The 23788-nt window shown below is 39.9% G+C and overlaps 2 protein-coding genes across 4 annotated transcripts; one reads left to right on the top strand and one right to left on the bottom strand.

The window, feature by feature from the left end:
* The first annotated feature begins 81 nt into the window (after positions 1-81).
* LOC135116142 (ubiquitin carboxyl-terminal hydrolase 2-like) lies at positions 82-19084 on the top strand. Of its 3 annotated transcripts, none has more exons than XM_064033375.1 (11): positions 82-189; positions 2787-2862; positions 4397-4864; positions 6294-6440; positions 8231-8337; positions 9322-9442; positions 9885-9992; positions 11200-11592; positions 12512-12642; positions 13408-13503; positions 16495-19084. In XM_064033375.1, exons 2-11 carry the CDS (start codon positions 2860-2862, stop codon positions 16727-16729), a joined length of 1809 nt encoding a protein of 602 aa, XP_063889445.1. In that variant the 5' UTR covers positions 82-189; positions 2787-2859; the 3' UTR covers positions 16730-19084. The 3 variants fall into 3 exon arrangements, with proteins under 3 accessions (XP_063889445.1, XP_063889447.1, XP_063889446.1); XM_064033377.1 differs by having other exon boundaries at positions 101-189; positions 13458-13503; positions 16495-16658; XM_064033376.1 differs by lacking the exon at positions 82-189 and adding an exon at positions 1177-1436.
* A 1699-nt stretch (positions 19085-20783) lies between these two features.
* LOC135116146 (uncharacterized) lies at positions 20784-23526 on the bottom strand. The gene is made up of 2 exons (XM_064033386.1): positions 23036-23526; positions 20784-21285 (listed from the first exon to the last, which is right to left on the bottom strand). The coding sequence occupies exons 1-2, from the start codon at positions 23447-23449 to the stop codon at positions 21016-21018; spliced, it is 684 nt and encodes a 227-aa protein (XP_063889456.1). The 5' UTR covers positions 23450-23526; the 3' UTR covers positions 20784-21015.
* Between the last annotated feature and the right edge of the window lie 262 nt (positions 23527-23788).

Here is a 23788-nt window from a genome sequence, read left to right on the forward strand (position 1 = left end):
TAGTGGAATGGGATGAGAGACTCAGATAACAATAAATAAGATAAGAGATAAGAGTAATTAGAAATCTCCAAACACTGATACTTGTGCATTTGTGACACAGCTCCACCATTACCACAGAGACAGGAGGGAGCAGCAGCATCAGTGTGGTGCATTTCAGCTCAGTGTTCATCTTTGCCTTTTGAGTTTCAGGTGAGTACAAGATTCCTGATTATAAACAGTGGTGACTGTGACAGCCTGCTCACCACAATTCGCCTTCATTGCTCTTGTGACTGACTCAGATGTGAGGATCAGTGACTTACAAGTGTAGGAAAGGGAGTGGGATGACGTGCCTGAAAAGCCTGATAACACGCCATTATGAAATTCATCAGGCAAAGATTGATGAAGAATTAAGAAAACAAATAATATTTGCCAGCCAGTTTCATGGAAATCTGGCTCATTGTAAGACATGACTGGTAAATAATATATATATATATATATATATATATATATATATATATATATATATATATATATATATATATATATATATATATATATATATGCACACACACACACACACACACACACTGGATACTTAAGGAATGTTGTGAACAACTGGCAGAAGGTATACACAATGTTCAATGTATGTTCTTTTAAGGAAGGAAAAAGAAGAGAGCCAATATTGTGCCCATTTTTAAAGGAGGTAATAAAGAAGATCCATTAAATTACAGACCAGTGTCCCTAACAAGTGTGTTGGCAAAAATAGTGGAAAAAATAATCAAAAACAGATGGATGGAATATTTAGAAGAAACACATACATTGACTGACAGACAATTTGGTTTCAGAAGTGGAAGATCTTGTGTCACAAATTTATTGAGCTTTTATAGTAGAGTAACTGATGTAATTCAAGAGAGAGAGGATTGGGCAGACTGTGTTTATTTAGACCTTGAAAAAGCATTTGATAAGGTACCACACCAGAGACTGCAATGGAAAATTCAAAATTTAAGGGGTTTGCAAGGAAACACACTGAATTGGATTCAGACTTCTTAAGGGATAGAGAAATGAAAACAGTAATAAAGGGAGAAAAATCAGAATGGTGTAGAGTTACAGGGAACAGTCTTAGCCCCCGTAATGTTTCTGGTGTATGTCAACGATATGGTGGATGAGGTTGACAGTTACATAAGTCTGTTTGCAGATGATGCAAAATTATTGAAAAGAGTGGAAAACAATATGGATTGTGAAATATTACAGAAAGATCTAAATTAAATATATAAATGGAGTAAGAAATGGGAAATGGAATTCAATGCAAAGAAATGCAAGGTGATGGAATTAGGAAAAAGCAAAAGAAGATTGACAAGTTCCTACACCATGGGAGAAGTGGAAATTAAGAAAACCAAGTTTTCTCTCCTATGCCATCCAGTGGTGCTGTATTGGACTTTCTGATTGAGATTAGTGAGGTAAGAGTGTGTTGTGTTGTGAGGCATGTAACCAAGGTGTGGGAGCACAAACTGGCTGAGGCTCACTTGCTTAGTCCCTCCCTGACTCCTCACTCTCTGCATACCAATTTGACCAGTATTCTCAATCATTCATCCCTTTTTCTGGTAGGTTCTGGGACTCCCTGCCTGTTTCTTTATTTCCTTCATCCTATGACTTGAATTCTTTCAAAAGAAAGGTTTCAAGACACATCCTCCAATTTTGGATGATACTTTTTGACCTCTCTCTAGGGACTGGCTCTCTCAATGGGCCTTATTTTTCCACTCTTGGCCAGTATCCCTGTTACAAAAAACAACAACTCTTGGAGCAGGTTCCCAAGCCAGAGTGTAGCAGGAAGGGTGGGAGTGTGCATTCAAATAATCAGAATCAATCACCATCACTTTTTCACAGGAAAGTTGGCAAACCTGCTGGAGCCAGTTCTAGTACATCACTGATGGCATGGATAGTTTTACAGTTGTAATAATCTACCACACTTGTGATGATGGGATCAAGTGTTACAAAAACAAAAAGGTACCTTATATACTTATATACCTCTTGCTGGAAGAAATTAAAGAATGACTGCACATTGTGTAGTTTATGTTGAGGAGATGAAGGAGTGAAAAACTGCTCTACTGACACTGCTTGTGGAGAAGAAATGAATGAGAATGAGTACTAAATCATATTAGAGTCACATGAAGGATGAAAGTGAGCCAGTCTATCAGATACACTTCATTCTACCTCTCTGTTTACGTGAGGCCCGTTGCTAAGCATGCCTCTCAGGGGATGGCTGTAACAGTGATGCACAGGGCACCAGCCAACCACCTTGCTAACAAACAGACAGGAGAACATTTTGGGACAGTTGTGACCTCAGCAAGTTTGGATAATGGAGATAAATGCTGGGTTAGGCTCACAGCAACTGGTTCTCTGTGGAAGTTTCCAGATTGCTTTGTGTCACCTGATGGCTGCCCACCACTTGGCAAGATTCTATGTTCTGCCTGTCTGTTATTTCTTTTGTGTTGGAAGTCCTCCCTGAAGACTGCAACCATTGCCTTTCGTACTCCAGCTACCACCACTTTCCTCTTTAGCAGACTTCACTTACTCAGGGACAGAATGCAAGTAGTACCTGCACTGCCCTTTGCATAAGAATAAAAATATTCTTGTGTTTATTCAAAGACCTTGACATTGACAACACTGCATTCTTATCTATGTGTGTGTGTGTGTGTTTGTGTGTGTGTGTGTGTGAACTGAATGGCAAGTCTTCGGAGTGTGCTGGGATTTTTTCTTATAAGGGAGGTAAGAATATGATTTGATATTTGTATAATTTCCCTTTTCAGGTTATTGCTTAGCAGTCATTCAACTGAGTGGAGGGAGGCTCAGATGTCCCACTGATCACTTCTCATTATCAACATGGTGAGTCAAAGGATTTATAAACTTATACTATTACTGAATAAGAACAACTTTCAACTAAATATACCAGTTATAGATTTCTCTTTCTTCTTCTTCACACTCTAACTTGTTTGTATGTTAATAAACTTCTGCCTTGATCATTCTATTTCCTGCTGATTTGAGAAAGTTTATAGTTACAGAGTTACTCCTCCTACCCATAAGACTCTTTTTGTGCCCAAACTATTCTATCCCAGATCAACACAGCCTGTCCTTGCTAGCATCACACTGACTGTGCAGCCTCTGGAGTGCCTCACACTGCTGTCACACTGCTTCTTTCTCCATCATTTCTGTAATTTATTTATCTGCTTTATTAAGGAGAACTTAATTATCTATCAACTCCCAGTCCCCTATCTTATACAGTTTTGACATAAAGAACATTCACTAAGTCATCTTTTATTTTATTTTGTTTTATTTTATTTTACTAGAGTATGGCCATTCAATCTTGAGGGTTTCATTCAGCAAAACTTTAGCTGATTCACTTGACAGAATATCTGGGAGTGCTTCACACCATACATTTCATCATACAGTATGCTCTGCTGAGGTTCATGCAGGTGGCTGTGTCTGTTAGTGAAGTTGAGTGCTTTGAGGTCATCAGTTGCTGACTTACCAGTCATGAACTCAAGTCTTTGGGGCTTTATCAGGCAGAAAAATCAGGACGGAGTTGGATCAGGCTTTGAGTATGCTGAAGCTCACCATGAGGGATACATCTTGTGATGAAAAATGCCCCTTCATGTATATATAGAACTTACTTTTCAAAATAATAGTGATAAAATTATTATTGTATTGCTTCATCTTGAAGTATAATAGACTTTAGATTGTAAAGTAAGCAAAAAAAAACATAACTTTTTGAAAAATATCACATATATTAGTGTGAAGGTAAGCAAATTATGAATTCTGGTGATCCTGTTATTTCCATGTGAAAAGCTGAACCATAGCAAGATATGAAATAGATGGCTTACATGAATGAGAAATAAGTGATGGAAAGGAACAATAGATCTGAAGAAAGAAGTAATGACCCAGAAAGGAAGTAAAAGAAGAGTAATTTGTGTGAAGGAAGAATACATGATTATGATTAAGAAATATAGACATAGTACTCTGCTGATTGCATGTTAGGGGAGCAAAGGACAGAAAGTACTCATTAATTGAATCTTGTAGTAGAAAAAGTTGCAGAATGGACAAGGTAAGCAGCAGCAGCAGCAAGTCTAGTGTTACAGAGATACAGAGAGAGAGAAAGGGAGAGCAGAATATAGATTACAGGTAAAAAAAAAGACATGCTTTCTGGAAACAAGAATATGTATTTAATAAAAAAATTGTCAGCATTATGGCAGATTTTGTAAGGCATGTGTCATTGAAAGAAGGGAGATCATCTTGAATAATCATGAACCTCTTTCCATGTGATGTTGTGTTCACCATTACAGAGGATGAAGGAAAGACTAGAGATTAGCTGGCAGATGAAGTAAACTTACTAAGCCTCTCATGGTGACTGTTCTGTCTACAGGAAGGAGCAGCTTGGCCATACCTTGTTGAAGAACCTCTGGAGCTTGGAGGTCCCTCCCACTACACTCCCCACCAGACCAACCAGGGCCTCTCACCACCAAACTATGGCCCTGTGCCATACACTCAAGGTCATTTTCCTCCACATCAGGACCTCCCAGCACCAAACTATGGCCCTGTGCCACACACTCAAGGTCCTTTTCCTCCACATCAGGATTTCCCAGCACCAAACTATGGCCCTGTGCCACACAATCAGGGCCTCTTTCCACCAAACTATGGTGTGCCACACAATCAGGGCCCTATTCCTGCACACCAGGGGCCCCCAGCACCAAACTATGGTCCTGTGCCACATGACCAGGCCCCTCTCCCCACACACCAGGATTTCTTTCTACCACACTCCAGTTATGGACACAACCAAGATGGTGTTTTCCACAATGGAGGTGATGTGTCTGATCTCCCATACCAGTACCAGGTGAGATTTAAGAAAAAGGCAAAGTTGGTGATTTATGTGAAATGGCAATTGCTGTTAGTGATGGGGTTTGTGGTGAACAGGTGAACAAAGACAGTACATCTTGGGACACAGGTCTGAGTGTTCCAACAACACCACCACAGATCACTTCCCTCACACTGCTAAGGTACACACTCACCAACCACTCAGCAGTGGGAGATGAGCTGCACACACTGTAAACTGACTGTCACTGTCCTGGCTTGGCTTGCACTCACACTGTCCTGTGAATGCTGGGTTGTGTGCATGCAGGTTTTATGGAATGGGAGGAGTATGGAATTTTGTATGCATATTCCAAGCAAACCATGTGTGAAAAATACATTTTCATGCAGATATGTAGATCTTTGTCATGACAATTATATATATATATATATATATATATATATATATATATATATATATATATATATATATATATATATATATATATATATATATATATATATATATATATATATATATATATATATATATATATATATATATATATATATATATATATATATATTTTTTTTTTTTTTTTTTTTTTTTTTTTTTTTTATGGTCTTAACAATCCCATCCATATACAGGGTGTCCCACAAGTTATGGTGCATGCTGTCAGTCATTCTGAGTAAAAAATGCTCTATACACATCTTGTCTTTTCTTTTAAGATTTCAGCATATGGAGGATGTGTTGTGGTGAGTGCCCTGCCTGGTGTGAGGTGCAGGTGACGGCTACACATTGCCACTTGTCCTCTCTTGCTGGACATTCATTCTCACAATGTAGGCATGCAAGTCTTTTACAGAAGCTATCAAATGATGAATTTAATTTTCATGCTTGGTTGACTGCCATCCACTGCCCTGCTGCTGCCGCATGCCCAGGAGCTGAGAGTTGTGATGCATGTGTACTTCAAGTGTGATATTTAACTGCCAATGTTATTGTGTTTCCTGTACATTTTCCTCATAAAATTAAAAGCATGAAAATTTAATCTGTCAGTTCATAATTGTTTTCTGTAAAAATCTGTGTGCCCAGCCCTTGATGGTGCAGACAAATGCCCACCACAAGAGGACAACTGGCAATGTGCTGCGGTCACTGTGCTTCACACTGGTATAGAGCAGCACAGCACACTTTGCCTCACATCTCAACCTCAGTTTGTAAGAAAATAAAGCAAAAACCAACATATGTGTAGAGGGTGCTTCACTTAGAATGACTTAATTTATCATATCCTGAAGTGTGTACTGTACCTCAACTCATGCAAAGCCAACACTGGCAAAGTAAACACTGGCAAAGTAAACTGGCAAAGTAAACACTGGCAAAGTAAACAACCAGAATTACCAATAATATATATTATTGGTAATTCTGGTTGTTGTAATATTGCTCCCCCCTTCCAGTCACTTACACCTTTCCATCAATGTAGGAAGATGAATGGGAAGAATACGAGGAGGAAGAAGAGGAGGAAGAAAACTTCCTGCCATACAATAGTCTGGAGGAGGCCCTGCAGGAGCTGGACATCCAATTACCACGGCTGGCTGTCACTGCCCCTCCTTCTGTCATTCCTCCCAAGGTAAAGGCTCCCCTCTCACATTGCCTCAACCCAACAGCTCATTTATATGTTAACCTATTCACTTATTAACTGATCTACTATTTATGTCAGGGAGACCAACCAAGACTGAAAAATAATTTTAAAATTTCTGCTCACAATGTCACACTCCAGCTTGAGTTAACATACCGTCCCTAATTTCTCCTCTTAACTTCAGATTTTGCACTCATCTTGCTCTTTGTATTCTACTTAATTTTGAAATATGTTTCACCAAATGTGTGTGTGTGTGTGTGTGTGTGTGTGTGTGTGTGTGTGTGTGTGTGTGTGTGTGTGTGTGTACATGCTACAGTAATACAGTATTTGTTTCTGAAACAATGTATGTATTAAGCTATTTGCATTATACTGGATTTTGAGGTAAGCCAGCATTGTCATGTCTCCAAGCCTGTATTGGTCCACCTTGCTTTTGAAATCATGGATCAGTGATGGAACAAGGAATGTAAAAAAGAAGGGGGTACAGTCAGGAGGTGCAAGAACACACACACACACACACACACACACACATAGAATGGTAAGAAATATTGGAATGGCATTCCACCACATGGATAAAAAATATGATGAGAAAGACAATTACCACCATGATTAGACCAAAGCTGGAATATGCTGAATCAGTGTAGTCTCCCCACAAGAAGAAAAGTGTAAAAAAAACTAGAAAGGATACAAAGGATGGCAATGAAGATAATTCTAGAACTGGAAGAATTTATATATGAAGACAGGTCAAAGGAAATGAACCTGACAACATTGAAATAAAGAAGAGAAATGGGAGATTTAATACTAATTTATAAATTGTGAAATAAAATTGAAAAAAATAGATAATGAGAAACTACTGCTAAGAGAAGTAGGAAATATCAGAGACACACAAGGACACAGCAAAGAAACTAAGAAAAGAAAGATGCTTGAGTAACACATAAAGAAATAGTTTCCCACAGAGAAATATAGAAGTTTGGAAGAAGCTAAGTGAGGATGTAGTATTGGCAACAAGTGTGCACAACTTCAAGGAAAATCTGGATAAGTGAAGACATGGAGATGGGACCACACAAGTGTAGCTCAGGCCCTGTAAATTACAACTAGGTAAATGCAACTAGGTAAATACACACACACACACACACACACACACACACACACACATACACACACACACACACACACACACACACACACACACACACACACACACACTATGTGTGTGTGAGGTCACTATGACCTCTGAGCCACTTTGATAAAAATGAGGGCACTTCATTCATAATTACAAGACTTAGAATTAAAACATCCTGTTGAGCGAGCAACCTGCTTTTAGCCAAAAGTGTTGTTCAATTAATCATACTTGGTTGTGTTTTGCAAACATGTATGGTTGTATCTTGTGGACAGGAAGATTATGGTAATATGAACATGGTTTTTGAAAATGTTATTTTTTTTACTTCATTTTCTTTTTCCTTGTTTGTAAGTTAGCCATTCTGCCAGTTTTGGCATGCTCACGCTCACACCACTCAAACCACTAGCTGTGTCTGCTCTTGGTGGAAAGGGACAGTCTTGTGGACCACCCCATGAGCTGAGGCATAGCACAGTATGTGGCCAGCTGTGCTATACCTAACCTCCTGGGGTGGGGTTAGATACACACACAAATAATGGACATTAGCCACTAAACTACAATTTTTATATACCAGCAAAGATATCAAACTTTCTTCACGAAAATAAACATTCATGCAAGCTTTTATACTGCTCAGTCAGCTCCTTGTGACCACAGTCTTGTGCTGCAGGGAGGAGGAAGGTGTCGCCTGCCTAACTTGGGAAGCTCCTCCTATGTGAATGCCGTCTTGCAGTGCCTCTACCACACACCAGACTTCCCTGCATGCCTATCTTTGGCGTGAGTATGTGGCTGCTCTCTCTCTCTCTCTCTCTCTCTCTCTCTCTCTCTCTCTCTCCTCTCTCCGCTCTCTCGCTCTCGCTCTCTCTCTCTCTCTCTCTCTCTCTCTCTCTCTCTCTCTCTCTCTCTCTCTCTCTTCTCTTTCTCTTTCTCTTTCTCTTTCTCTCCCTCCCTCCCTCCCTCCCTCCCTCCCTCCCTCCCTCCCTCCCTCCACCCTCCCTCCCTCCTCCCTCCCTCCTCCCTCCCTCCCTCTCTCCTCTCTCTCTCTCTCTACTCTCTCTCTCTCTCTCTCTCTCTCTCTCTCTCTCTCTCTCTCTCTCTCTCTCTCTCTCTCTCTCTCTCTCTCTCTCTCTCTCTCTCTCTCTCTCTCTCCTCTCTCTCTCTCTCTCTCTCTCTCTCTCTCTCTCTCTCTCTCTCTCTCTCTCTCTCTCTCTCTCTCTCAGGAATGGTGATGAGTTTGCTGTACAGTGATCTCACTGTGGCAAGAAATGTATAGACATTTTTACTATTCATTCAGTTGATATCTTGCTTAATAATTTTTGTTTGGTCTAACTTCTCGCCATCTTATCACACTTTATGTTTTATCATGAATCTTGAGGAATACCACTGCTTTAGTACACTTATAGCTGCATTATGTACAGCATGAAGTGGCTGGCACACACAGTAAAGATTTTGTTTAGTTTAGACAGAGGTGCTGTGTCCTGTTTGCTTTCAATGACTGGAGAACCTTAGTGTCAAACTGCCTCATTCCAGACAGAAATGTGTGTGGTTTATATATATATATATATATATATATATATATATATATATATATATATATATATATATATATATATATATATATATATATATATATATATATATATATATAAAACTCTCTCTCTCTCTCTCTCTCTCTCTCTCTCTCTCTCTCTCTCTCTCTCTCTCTCTCTCTCTCTCTCTCTCTCTCTCTCTCTCTCTCTCTCTCTCTCTCTCAAACAAAAGCTGTGAGGGGTTGGAAGAAGGACAGAAACAGAAGAACTCAATTGCACGCGCTCTCACATTCCTAATGACTAAGATGGATGATGTGAAGCTGATGAAGAGAGGAATGATGGCTTACTTCAAGGTGTGTGTGTGTGTGTGTGTGTGTGTGTGTGTGTGTGTGTGTGTGTGTGTGTGTGTGTGTTTACTTAGTTGTATTGTACAACTAAGATCCAAGGTAAAGCTCCAAGGTATTGATCCAAGGTAAAGCTCATTTGTTCTGTCTCCATGCCTACAGTTATCCAGTTATTCTTTAAATTTGCCCACACTGACAGCTGTAACCACCTCCTCACTTAAACTATTCCAGAAATCAATGCCTCAGTACAGGAAATTATATTTCTTTAATTAATTAATTTCTTTAATTAATTGTACTTACTGTTGAGAACACTACAATATTGTGTAAGAAATGCATGGAAAAAAAATTATAACTGGTGAACTATTTTGAGAGTATAAAAAATGAATAAGCCTCAGGTATTTGGTTGCATTTCATTCCATTGCCCACCTCATACTGAGCTGAGTTTGTGCAGGGAGTGTGTGGCCTGCGAGATGAAGCCTTCGCTGGTGTGGAGCAGCAGGAGGCACACAAGCTGCTGGCTGGGCTGTTGCTGTGGCTGCACAAGGACCTTACTGATGGGGTGAGTCTTGCCCACATGCTTGTTTCAGACTTTTCTTCTTTTATGTAAGAGGGGCACTAGCCAAGGCCAACAAAAAGAGCAAAAAAAAAAAAAAAAGGATCACTGAAGTGCCAGTTCCAAAAAAAGATCAAAAGAATCATCCAAAATTGGAGGATTAGTCTCTTGAAACCTCCTTCTTGAAAGAATTCAAGTCATAGGAAGAAAGAAATCCAGAAGCAGGCCAGGAGTTTCAGAGTTTACAAGAAAGAAGGATGATGATGTTTCTGTTATTCCAACTGAACCTGTGTCTGGTTCACACCCTGCTGGAGTTGCTGAGTCCTTTCTGGCCACCCAGTAGTTACTGGGGCTTGTAGCATGGAAAGGTCACAGGTATCCAGAGATTGTTGTATTGTGACTTGTAACTTTCTTGTGTGTTAAGTTGATGTATTTAGTTGTTTGTGTATTTCATTTATTATAAATGTTTTGTGTTTATTCATTTTTCTGCTTGTGCATTGATCTACCTATCTATCCATCTTTCTATCTATATACCAGGCCACCAATCCATCATGAGGTGGCTCAGGCAAAGCACCACACACTCATATACACATCATTCACATTCCATTCCTGGTGGGAAGGGAGTGAATTGATGCCCTCTGATAAATTAACTAGATTTACCATGCTCATGAATGGCTGTTAGAAACCTCTCCATGCTAACTATTGTTTATTCATTGACCCTCTAAGAGATTTACCAAGACCAACACAACTACTAACAGGAAAGGTCATAAGATGAAGTCAGATTAAGGGAAAGAGAAAAGCTGAAGGAAGGAGAGGTAACTGAAGGGAGAGGAGGGGGGAGGCCACTCATGAGGGAAGGAGAGGGTCATTTAGGGAGGGAAAAGGGAGAGTACAGAGTGGGAAAGAAAGACAGGCTGAGGAGTGGTATAGGAGGGGGTTAAGGAGAGAAGGGAGGAGGAAGAGGGACTAGTATGATCTTTTCCTTTACTTACAGCTTAACGCTTTCATGAGCTGCAGAATGGTTATAGTTTTGTGCTTTCCTCACTCAGGTTTGTGCCATGTCAAAGCATTCTCTACAACACCTAGGTGTAGTATACACAGCTTGAGCTACATTGGTCTGGGTCTGTCTTCATTTCTCTACTCTTCCTGTCTCTCCTGCAGACAACGTACTCCCTGCCTCTGTCACTCCCGTATTAATGGCACCTGTACACAGTTGCAGGATAAGGTAGACTGTGCATGCACAAAAACTTCCCTGAGCAAATACCTGGCCAGCAGCATCACCAGGAACCAAGCATCACTACCAGGCAACAACCCCCCTCCAGGCTACACCATTTATACAGGAGACAACCACACTGACACCAACCACCATCACCATCCCAGCAACTCGCCATTAAAGTCAAATGACGTGGATGGTGGAAGAGAGAGGAAGGTGTGCCAGAACTGCGGTGTGACTTACCAGCGAAGATCCTTCATCTCAGACATGTTTGAGGGCATCCACCAGCTGGACGTGATCTGTGCCAGGGCAGGCATCATCCTGCACACTAACTATGAGAGGTTCACGTCCCTCAGTGTTCCCATCAGTGCACCAGGGGAAGCCACACTTGAGGTAAGACATGTGTGGAGATACCAAGAATTACAGGGAGTCCAGTTTATGATGGTCTTGGCTCCTGGCAGTTCTTGTCCCCGTGCATCACCCTTTGCTGATTTTTTTTTTGTGACTGATTTATTCATTTATTTCTTACTTACCATATATCCTCCATGTGTCTTTTTACAGATACAGTAGCTATATTTTTTTTATGTCCTAGATTATGACTTTACAGTACTATAGCATCAGCAGAGATGAGTGACATACTGTAGGTGCTTATGAGGCTGGTTCTGACCTACACTGATAATTGGTTTACAATGTGATGCAGCAACAGAACTCTGTCATAACTCAAGGACCCCCTACTCACATCAATATTTATGTTCTCTCTGAATTAGGTGACCAGTTCCTCAGGTCCAGTCTCACTGTGGACAAAGAGATCTTCTTCTTCTTCTTCTTCTTCTTCTTCTTCTTCTTCTTCTTCTTCTTCTTCTTCTTCTTCTTCTTCTTCTTCTTCTTCTTCTTCTTCTTCTTCTTCTCCTTAAATAGCTAGTCACACTTACTGTCACAAAGAAGGCAGACTAAGGTGGAGTTGAGAGTCTACAAATCATCATCAGGCAGAAGCTTGTGACTCATGGCAGTGGCTGGTGAGCAACACACCACTGTGAGCCACTGGAGCCATCTCTGCCTTTGTGTGACTCAGGAAGGGACAGGATGAATGGAGAAGTGCTTGGCATAGGAAGTATACATATATATTTGTTTGCTCAGAGAAGAGAGTAGAGACAGATTACCTAGTTGAGGAGAGTGATGGAAGAAGATTATCTAGTCCAGGGAGCAAAGAGTATGTGGATTTCATTGCTGAGAGCCTTTGATGAGAGAGTGACAGCATATTTTATTCCTCTGCATGGCCTCCTTACTGAAGCACTTCCCTCTTGCCACCCAGGAGGCACTGCAGCAGTACTACGGAATGAACATGGTCATGTGGGACTGTGAGTACTGCAGCAAGAGTCACCTGTGCCACCAGCAGATTCGGGTGTTGTGTTCTCCACTCATCCTGGCCATTCATCTCAGCAGGTGAGGGGAGAAAGACTGGCTGCCTCCTGCTCTTATCAGTGCTATCTGTCTATATATTATGCTGGCACTCCCACATGGGGTGGTCCAGACAAAGTGTGCAGACAGAATACATAGACAGAGTGCACAAACAGCTAGAATACAAAGTGTGCAAACAGAATACATAGACAAAATGTGCAAACAGCTAGAATACATAGACAAAAAGTGCAAACAGCTAGTCTACATAGACAAATTGTGCAGACAGCTAGGATATAAAATGTGCAAACAGAATACATAGACTAAGTGCACAAACAGCTAGAATACACAGACAAAATGTGCAAACAACTAGCTTACATAGGCAAAGTGTGCAAACAAAATACATAGACAAAGTGCACAAACAGCAAGAATACATAGACAAAATATGCAGACAAAATGCACAGACGCATTCAAAGAAAACATGATAATATGGCATTCACTGACCAGACATTATACATTTAACTCAGTCCTGTAAAAATTTAGTTGGTGAACAGTACATACACACATACATATAACAATTTGCTGGTATGTTTTCTCAAGAGCTGTACTGACCCCCCATGACCTCCCCAGATTGTTCCTAGCCTTCCTTGACCTTCCCTGATCTTTCCTGACCTCCCTTGACCTTCCCTGGCCTCCCCTGACTTTTCTTGGCTTTCCCTGATCTTCCCTGGCCTCCTCCTGACCTTCCCTGGCCTACACTGACCTCCCATAAGTTCTCCTGATATCTCCTGACCTCTCTTGACTTCCCAACAGGCCTGCCAAGAAACACAGTGCCAAAATGCAGGGTGTAAATTTTCCTACAGATCATCTGACTCTTGCGGATCACATGATACCTGGCAGGAAGAACAGGTATGTACGGTGTGTGTCTACAGGTTTGCTGTGTGTCTTTGTCCCATACTATGTTAGGAGTGCAGACAAGTAAATATACGGTTAGGTCAATTAAGTCACCACGCTTGTCTTGCATTTTTTTTAGTCTTCAGTCCTCTCAGCCACTCATGGTATTCTTAAAGACACAATCAGGTCAGTTAATCCACCACACTTACTGTCTAGCATTTTTCCTTCTTTTTTTTGGTCCTCTTGATTTACTAATTGTATCCTTAAAGACATGGTCAGGTTGGTTATGTAATCCACCACACTCACTGCCTAGCATTCTCCTTAGCCTTGGGTCCTCTGAGGTGCTGATGGTCTCCTTACACAACATTCCAGCTGATTGATTTTTAAGTGATCAGAGGACTTGAGGGAACCTAAGAAAAAACATTATGCATGGTAGAGGGGAGTGTGGCAGGCTTGGTGGTGTCTGATGATGAATGTGTATAAAAACAGTCCTCCCAAAACAGTGGTGCTTAGAGCTTCATATCACATCACTCTGCTGGACCAGGCCTGCTTTGTGCTCACCACTGCCCTCTGCGATGCTCAACAGGCCACACAAGCTCATGCTCTAAGTGAATATCTTTGTAATAAGGGCTGTTGAAACTCTTGTTCCAACATGGTTTAATGGTGATTGGTACTGATTCCAACTCAAGTGTAAAAATCCACCCTAGCAAGTGGATGGACCAATAAGGATTTGGGTCGGGTGGATTCATGTTCCCAAAATAAAACTGTTATTAACCCATTTGATGTGTGGGGAGTCAGTTAGACTCCAGCCAGGATCCAGTGCAGTTCACCACTCCTCTTACTCAGCTGACTGCTACAGGCAAACATTCCATCTCACACTCCAACTAAGTGCTTGTCTAGTCTCAGGCCTGTGGACTGCAAGGTGCTTAGACTCCAGTGTGTCCACCTAAACAAAAGGTGTTATTCAGTAACCTGCCATTAGCCTGCAATTTGCCATGCAACCTCCTCCTCACCATGTACACCAAGAATCCCATTTCTTGCCTTTGCAAACTTCTCTCTCTCTCTCTCTCTCTCTCTCTCTCTCTCTCTCTCTCTCTCTCTCTCTCTCTCTCTCTCTCTCTCTCTCTCTCTCTCTCTCTCTCTCTCTCTCTCTCTCTCTCTCTTTCTTTCTCTCGTATGAAAAAGAAAATTTTATTTTCTCAACTAGAAAATAATAATTGCAAGTCTTTTTCACTTCCTGCTGTACTGCATGGATCTCACTGACTCTGCCTCTGTAATATTGTCATCTGAGGAGTAAAGACAGGTGAACATGGTAACACTGTCACCCATTCACCCATTGAATGGCCTAAGTATTCTTGCCTTCTTAGAAATTGCATGGTCAACTGATTTCTACCCAAACTATTATGTATTTGCAAGATACCATATTATATTTATCTGCACTCTGTGTTATCTTCTCAGTCAACTGGTCTCACTTTTCAAACAACACAGTAACCCTAGTCAGGCAGTCAGGGAGTAAGAGCACTGCCCACCAACACTCATCATCTTGAGTCTCCTTAGGTGGCTAAATTTCTCCACCAGAGTTGGGTTCTTGTAGTATAATAACAAAGTCTCATCTGCACATTGGTTTATCTTATCCTTTCCTTCACATCACCATCTGCAATCCACCTCCCCCAGGTCTGCTGTATAGAGATACATCTAATCCACTCACTTCTCCCCTTTAGCCAGCATGCAGCATTACACCCCACACAGGCTATGATTAAGTACCCTTGCATCTAAAAATCTTCTTGGTATCAATAAAAGCAACAGTTCCCTAAATTTCATCCCTGCACTTCTAATTCTCATCACTACACCAACATTTTGCACTGCCTCCTACACAAACCACAGCTAAGTAAAAAAGAATCCTCTATATTTCAAGGGACTCGGCATTTTCATCGGTCTGTTGTTGTTTCCCTCTCCCAGTTCTTCTCATCCTCTGTGTTGCACATTTACACACTCCAGTACTCTGCAGCCCACTTCTACTGTGTGCCTCATACACCAAACAGAATGAAGACCCTCAGCTGTTGTACAGACACCACATTACTTTTCTTCCCAAATACCATCATATCATCTACTTATGCTAACATCAATGTTCTGCTTCTGTTCTCACAAATACTAAATTGATTTACTGATTTTTTGTAAATTTAAGTACCAAACCTCTGTTACCTGCAAACAGAACATTTCCTGAAAGATTCAACTTCCATTTTGTATTATAGAAGCCTATTTTCTCTCATCATTACCAATCCATATATATATATATATATATATATATATATATATATATATATATATATATATATATATATATATATATATATATATATATATATATATATATATATATATATATATATATACATATATATATATATATATATATATATATGTCCATTGAACAGCCACAGTGACATTACACTCTTTTGTCTCACTCTCTATTGTCTCACTGTCTCTCTCTGCCTACACTGTCAAACTTTCATATTTTTCACTTTTGTTGTAACACTTGCTCTAGCATCTTTACAGAATGTGTTCACTTCATTTGTTGAGATGCCATACATTACACACATCCTAAACACATTTCACATTGCTCCCAGTCTACTCTGGCCATCACACAGCCTCATAACTCAGGCTCATGAATACAGCAAACACCTTCCCTTTAGCTGACATCTTTTAACATTCTCACAATGAAATATGATGCCACAACTCTTCCTTGTTCCAAGTCCACTTGCCCCTCACACACTTTTGTCCCTTGGAGATTTCTATACTTTCTCAGTTAAGACTTTTATTTATTTTACACATTCCCTTGTTTGGCCAATTAATAACTTTCTCTAACTATCATTACTGCTGTTGCTCTCTTATTTTCTCTTTAACAATTTTTACATACTCTCCTCATCTACTTTTCATTGTGTACTTACTTACTGTCTGGTGCAGTGACACTACTCACTGGAAATGACACTTCCAACCACTCAACAGGTTCCGTTGTCATAAGTACAGTCTGTATGCAGCGTGCAACCTTCATGGCACACCAGTGCAGGGCCACTACACTGCTGTCTGCAAAGCCAACAAAGACCAGCGTCAGCAAGGCCACTGGTTCTTGTTTGACGATGAGAAAGTCAGCAAGACATCCCAATTCAAGAACACAAAAGAGGCTCACATTTTGTTTTACAAGAGCCCACTTGTTGAGATGATGCATGAAACAGACCCATGAGTCCAGTGGCAGGTGTATACCAGGCATACTGTAATGTTAGTTGTAGTAATAATAGAGGTTGTGGTAGCAGTTTTCTTAATTTTCTTTTATCTCTTGTATTCACTTCAGAAGGGGTAAGGGAGTATACATATGTGTGAAGCAGGTGTTAGTGCAGGTCCAGTATCCCTAGTCTGAAATCCTTGGATACACCTGTATTTTAATTTTATCTTTTTATTTATTTATTTTTTTTTTTCAAACTATGGAATAACTGGTCAGGAAAAAAAGACATGTAAATGTGATTGACACAAAATAACACTACACTTTATGGAAAAATACACAAATAAACAATGTAATACATATTGCAACAGTTATACTGCATGAAACTAGGAAAGTTTATTTCTAAAAAGAACATCAGGTAAAATATAAAAGTCACCTCACTGTCACTCTGATGCACACATTCTCTTGTTGGCCACCCCACTCTGCTGCATTCCTGAAGTGTGTCATACCACTTCACACTGTCTTCACCATGCTAGTGTTGCACAAGGAGGATCATTGGTGTTCATATGAAGTGCCTGCTGGGAGTGCACTGTTGACTCCTGTGATAGTGCAGCATTCCCATGACCTGCCTTTGTAAACATTTCTTTAAGTGCTGTCTGCTTTATAATTTTAAGTTTTCTGGTCAGCAATCTCTCTTTGACTGAGTATACTGACCTAGTTTCTGCTCACTGATGAATCAGCATTGTTCAAACCCAGTAATTAACTATTCACACATTTTCACCAGATTGCCTTTTGTTATTCACCAGTGTTCACAATGCCCTCATCACCACTACTGTCTTTGTCCTTTTCTGTATAGCAAACCACCTTTAGTTTAGACACTCATATCTCAGATATTGGATAATCTAGATGGTTTCTGGGCCTTGGATATTTACACATAACCCAATGAATATCCAGGTCATCACAAGATTCTTTACCAGAATCTGAATGACACCATTAAAACAACAATTGGCGTGTCATATACTGTACCACCACCCACTTGTGCTTCCACATTGCAGCCTGTACCTCTGATGAAGGGATGTATTACACACACTCTCTACAACTTGTGGTGATAATTGTGCATTAACAGGTGTATTTTTACAATAGTATATTATATTTTTTGTGAAGCAGCTACATTTTAGTGAGTGATGGTGTGCAAGGACAGGAATGTGAGTAAAGCCACATATATATTGTATTGAGGGTGGATGTGCATGTGGCCAGCTGTATGCAATCACATTCACATCTTTAGATAACTCAGATAATCCTGTAACTGGACAGGGGGTTGTCCCTGAGTTGCTCCAACTTAGTGAGGTTTTAGTGTATTTTACACTATTTTAGTAATTTTCCCATCACTAAAGAAATGTACAATAGGTGTATCATTGTCAATATTCAGCATTTCTTCAATGGCAGCTTTTTGTAGAATTTTAAAACTTCATCTGAAACACCTTTAGTGTAAATTTTGAATCTTGATATCATGTGCTGTTCATTAGTGATACAAAATTCTTCATAGTATTCATCTGTAGATTCATTTTCATCAAATAGTGTTGTAACTTTCTGGTACTGGTGATGAAAGATGCTTTTTTTTTATACTTGCATTGCCCATAAGGATGTCTGCAGCTCTCATGGAAGTTCCCACATTACAAATAAAAATAGTCTCAAACTAGGAGATGCCCACCCCCTGAGTGTTGGCCACAACTGGAGATGTGCAGAGCAGGAATGCTGGGAAGTGGTGGCCTGGCCTCCAGTGCTGCCCTTCACATCTGTACCACTACATGATGTTTGGATTAGGATGGTGAGGCCAGTTGCTCAAAAAACTAGAAGGAAATGTCTAGCTGGGGAGAGGTGAAGACTTCTGCTGGGTCATTCCTGTGGGGGAAGCTTCCAGAGGTACCAAGCATCAGACTTATTATTATTGTAATAATAATTATTATTATTATCATTATTATTATTATCATTATTATTATTATTATTATTATTATTATTATTATTATTATTATTATAAATTAATCACTATTACTATAATAGTTAAATGATAATTATTATGACCATAATAATAAGAATAATATTTGTATTAATAATATAGCAGTCTAGCTGGTGCAGTGGTTCCCATCCTGTTTTTCCAGGCAAACCCAGTCATACACCTCCACCCGTGGCCACAATCCTGTGCACTATTCTGTATGCATTGTATGTCTGTCATCTGATTACTTGCTCTAGGCTGTGAGACTAATGGACAACTACAGTTAATATCTGTGTAAGAGAGATATTGTAATGTTGGAAGAAAATAGATAATAAACATAAATATGTATGTTTATAATATCATATAAATAAATATATATGTAAGTATGTAATATATCAAGATCAACAAATGCATTGATACAGGTCTCATGAAGGAATGGGGATCATGACTACTGCATTAAGATTTTAATAAGATACCAAAGCAAAATGTTGCTGCATGCAATGTAACACACCACCAGTATGGGGACCCACTGAAAAGATCTTATAATCTGGAATACAAGATGTGTGATAATTTGGTGGCTTGGCAATCCCAGGGAAAGCACTTGGCAACCTCAATGGGTCACAGTCTTTGGGTTGGCTTAGGGGCTAGAGGTCTTGCCTGACACCTGAGTGGTCCTGGGTTGGAATCCTTGGGTGGATAGAGATGACCCATTCTGTAGCCTCCTCTGTTCCTGTAGCAGAGAACACAGGAAGAATGTAAGCCTAGCAGTCCTGCCCTCCTGTGTCTGCATGTTTCTGGTATTTATTTATTTAGTTATATATAGGAGCTGAGCTAGGCTTCTTTGATCCTGTGTCCATTTATCCTGTTGTTCCTGTAGCTGATGCACATGTCACTTTTTTCACTCTATCCTTCAGTTCATTCCATATATCTATGCTCCTGAGGGGAAAGATGTTTTCTTTGTGTCATTTAGACATCTTCATTCTCTCTCTCTCTCTCTCTCTCTCTCTCTCTCTCTCTCTCTCTCTCTCTCTCTCTCTCTCTCTCTCTCTTTTTGAGTCTGCGTGTGTGTGTGTGTGTGTGTGCACCCCTGAATTGCTGAAATACTAAAAAGTGGTAAAATACAAATTTCATTATCTTTTTTATCTTCATTGACAAAGCTTTAATTTTTTTTTGTGTGTGCCAGTATTCCATGAAATTATCTCCTTACTGTTGCACATGATCTCCTTAGAAAACAGTACCAGCATTTTCCTGGAAGTTTTTTTTCTCTCTCATCACAATAAATAATATACATGTACAAAAAATATTGTGCTCTAATTTTTCATAGCACCCCTGGAAAAAGACCCTGCACTTCCTAGGGGTACAAGCACCTCAGTTAAGAACCACTGTTATAGGGGATATAACAAGGATGACTTAAGCGGCCCCTAGACGTTCAATATTATTGCGCAATGTGGGTTGCACAATATTTTGACGGTGGCCCCTAGACGGTCAATATTATTGTACAATATTTTGGTTTGTGCAAAAGATTGTACCGTATGGAGGCGATATTGAAGATTGTGCAATATATTGCGCAATCGTGAGCACAGACATACAACCACATTGTGCAAACAGTCAGTCCCTGCCAGAACTTCATAACGTCAACATGTTGACTGACTCAGAATTGTGTTGTGTGATGATTGCTGTGGCAGCAAGTCGTAAGGAAGGGAAGAAAAAAGGCTCGCAGAAGGGTAGAAAATGGGCCAAACAATGGTTTATTGATAGGGAGAAGTTCACCCACGAAAAATTACTCAATGAACTGAGAGTAAATGAACCAAATGATTTCCGCAACTTTTTACGAATGAACGGAGAATTATTTGATGAACTCCTTGCTTTGGTTGCTCCTGAAATCGAAAAAAGGAACACTATCATGCGCGATGCAATTCCTGTAAGCCAACGGTTGTCCATAACTCTACGATATCTCGCTACCGGGAATAGCTATGAAGATCTGAAGTTTTTAACTGCTGTGTCACCTCAGTCAATAGGGCAAATAGTTATGGAAACATGCACTGCTTTAATCAACTGTCTCAAGGAATACATTAAGGTAAGTTCTTTTTCCATTTCAAATCCTTTTATTTATACATTCAAAATATTGGCATACATTGGCTAGAACAAAACTTGACATTGTACATAAGGTATACCTACATAAGGTATACCTAGCCTACATGAAGTTGGAAAGTAACTGTCTTAATGCAAAGTAGTGTAATATCCACCTGTGTGTTGCGAGGAGGCACTTGCTGATTCATACTGAGGGAATGAAGGGGAAGGGAGGGACTGAACACTATTATGGTGTGGCCACACGTGAGACGTTAATTTCAACTGAACTACGGTGTAAGGTTCCCATTTGTCCCTCAAACAGTATCTCATTGATGGCCTTCTTTGCAAACAACTGCTGTTGTGGATCCATTTTTCGGAGCTCGACTGCCCAAGCTGCAGCAACTACGTCACTGTCGTCTTGTGGTTGTTGAAGGCGTTTGGAGGCCAATTTCACCAATTCCTCAGTGGGATCTGGAGCTTTACGTTTCCTGTTCTTTTGACGAGATTCATCATCCACCTGAGGAAAAGATTAAAGTTAATTAAGTTTAAGTATAAGATTGGGCATTTAATAAATGTCCTTTAATAGATGTCCCTAACCTATCCTAACCCAACCTAACCTAACTAGACTGAATATCACGACTTTACTAAAGTTTCGATTCCTTGGGTAATAGATAGGAAGAAAATAACTTCAGAAGCGAATAACTCAAAACTATTTATTTCTCCCAAAAATTAATGTTATATACGGAAATGAATGTTACTTTGAATAATGCTGAGATAAAACCACTGCGAGATGAAAATTGTCTGCACTGCTGATGGTTACGGTAATGAACAGAAAACGACGCCGAAACGGATGGAAAATGTAACGTCACATACGTCACATCAAAATGAGAGCGAACCAACATGTTATATATCCTTTATCAAGTTGTTTTTCTTTGTTGCAGGTACCAACTACAACCCAAGAATGGAAACAAATTGCACAAGATTTCTACGATCAGTGGAATTACCCCAACTGCCTGGGTTCAATCGACGGCAAGCATGTCGCAATCAAGAAACCTGACAATTCTGGATCCCTTTACTTCAATTATAAGAAATTTTTCAGCATTGTGATGATGGCAGTGGCAAATGCCAACTATGAGTTCATGATGGTTGATGTAGGAGTCAATGGAAGAGTATCGGACGGTGGTGTAATCAGTTACACGAAATTCGGGCAGGCGCTTGCTGGTAATACATTGGGAATTCCGAAACCAACACAACTGCCGAATAGTCAGAAAATATTGCCATTCGTTTTTCTGGGAGATGATGCCTTCGGACTAACCGAAAATGTTATGAAACCTTACCCCCAATCACCATTAAATGTGAATAGAAGAATTTTCAATTACCGAATGAGTCGTGCTCGTCGTGTGATCGAAAATACCTTTGGGATCTTGGTCAGCCGATTTGGTGTGTTACAGAAGCCAATAGCACTCTCTCCTGAAAAAGCTCGAATAGTTGCCTTGGCATGTTGTTATTTGCATAACTTTTTACGCAAGCGACATTCACGAGCTTATGTCACAACGCAACTCGTGGACTGTGAGGATTTGCAGGCAGGTGTCATCACGAAAGGGTCATGGAGGGATGTTGTAAATGAGATAACACCACTTCTGCCAAACACTACCTCCAGAAACGCAACAAATAGTGCTAAAGCAGTCAGAGAAACCTATTCTGATTACTTCAACAATGAAGGCCAGGTTTCATGGCAATGGAAAAATGTCAGCGCACTTGGCTCGACCAATAACTGAATCGAGAAGAGTATCCTCAATAGTAATAAAAATTGAAGAACATTAAAATAAATAGTTAAATCATGAGGTACCTCGAAAACTAAGCATTTTTCCGAGAAATGGTATTCATGAAAAACGTCTTACAATGTGTTATTTTACCTATAGAGTGTCAAATAAAAAAATCCCTAACCTAACCTAATTAAACCTAACATAACCAAACGTAGCCTAACCTAATTTAAAGACGTTTTCATGAATAACATTTTTCATCAAAATGCTTCGTTTTTTTTATATAATGTGTGGCTCATCCAATGTTCAAAGGATCAATAACCATCTTTCCGCAGCACAGGGACAATTTTTTTTTTTGGTTTCCACATATATTTTAGGGTGTGTAGAATGTAATTACATACATTTCTTTATGAGGTCCTGTTCTGCATTATTATCAATAATAGGTTGATATTATGTAAGAGAAAGATAAACTTGTACAGAAACTTAATAAAATAGGCCACTTACCGCTCTGGTTTCATTTGCGTCGCCACGATCCTCGTTGTCATGAACATCCTGAGATATGTCCATCGTGCTGATTGAAGCGGTAGGTGTTTCCTGAGTTACAAGAAACTTCATTTCGTCAAAATACCAAAGTGTAGGTTCCACATCCTCTGCACCGGCACCACTTCTGTCTGCATCGCGAATCCTTTTTAATTCTTTCCGGAAGTTTGTTCGCAAAGAATTTACTTTTTTTACTACTTCTTGTTTCTCAGCATCCGGATATTTTTCACGGTACTTTTCTATCAGCACATCGTACTGCTCCCCCTTTTTGGCACGATTTGTATAATCTTTGCATTTCACATCCCACAGGGCGGGAAGACCACGATACACCTCAATAAATTCAGCAATGAATTCTTTTTCGGCTTTCTTGTCACCCATGATACGCGTGGTTGAGGAGAGAGACAAACACCTCACACGACCGCTGGAGAGAGAGACTGACAGGATATTGCGCAATATACCCAACAGACGACACAATATTATCCCGTTTGCGCAATATATTTTTAAGTTTTTGAAAATCACACAATATATTGCACAACCTTTCAATATTGCCCACACACGATCAATTATATTGCACAAACCAAAATATTGCGCAATAATATTGAACAATTCCCAAGATCAGTAATCAGGATAGAACAAAAAATAATAGGTTCAACCTTGAAAAGTTAGATTTAAAAAAGAGATAGAAAGGAACTGGTTCTCAAATGAAGTGATAGATGA

This window comes from Scylla paramamosain, chromosome 30, assembly GCF_035594125.1.
Source record: "Scylla paramamosain isolate STU-SP2022 chromosome 30, ASM3559412v1, whole genome shotgun sequence".
NCBI lineage: Eukaryota > Metazoa > Arthropoda > Malacostraca > Decapoda > Portunidae > Scylla > Scylla paramamosain.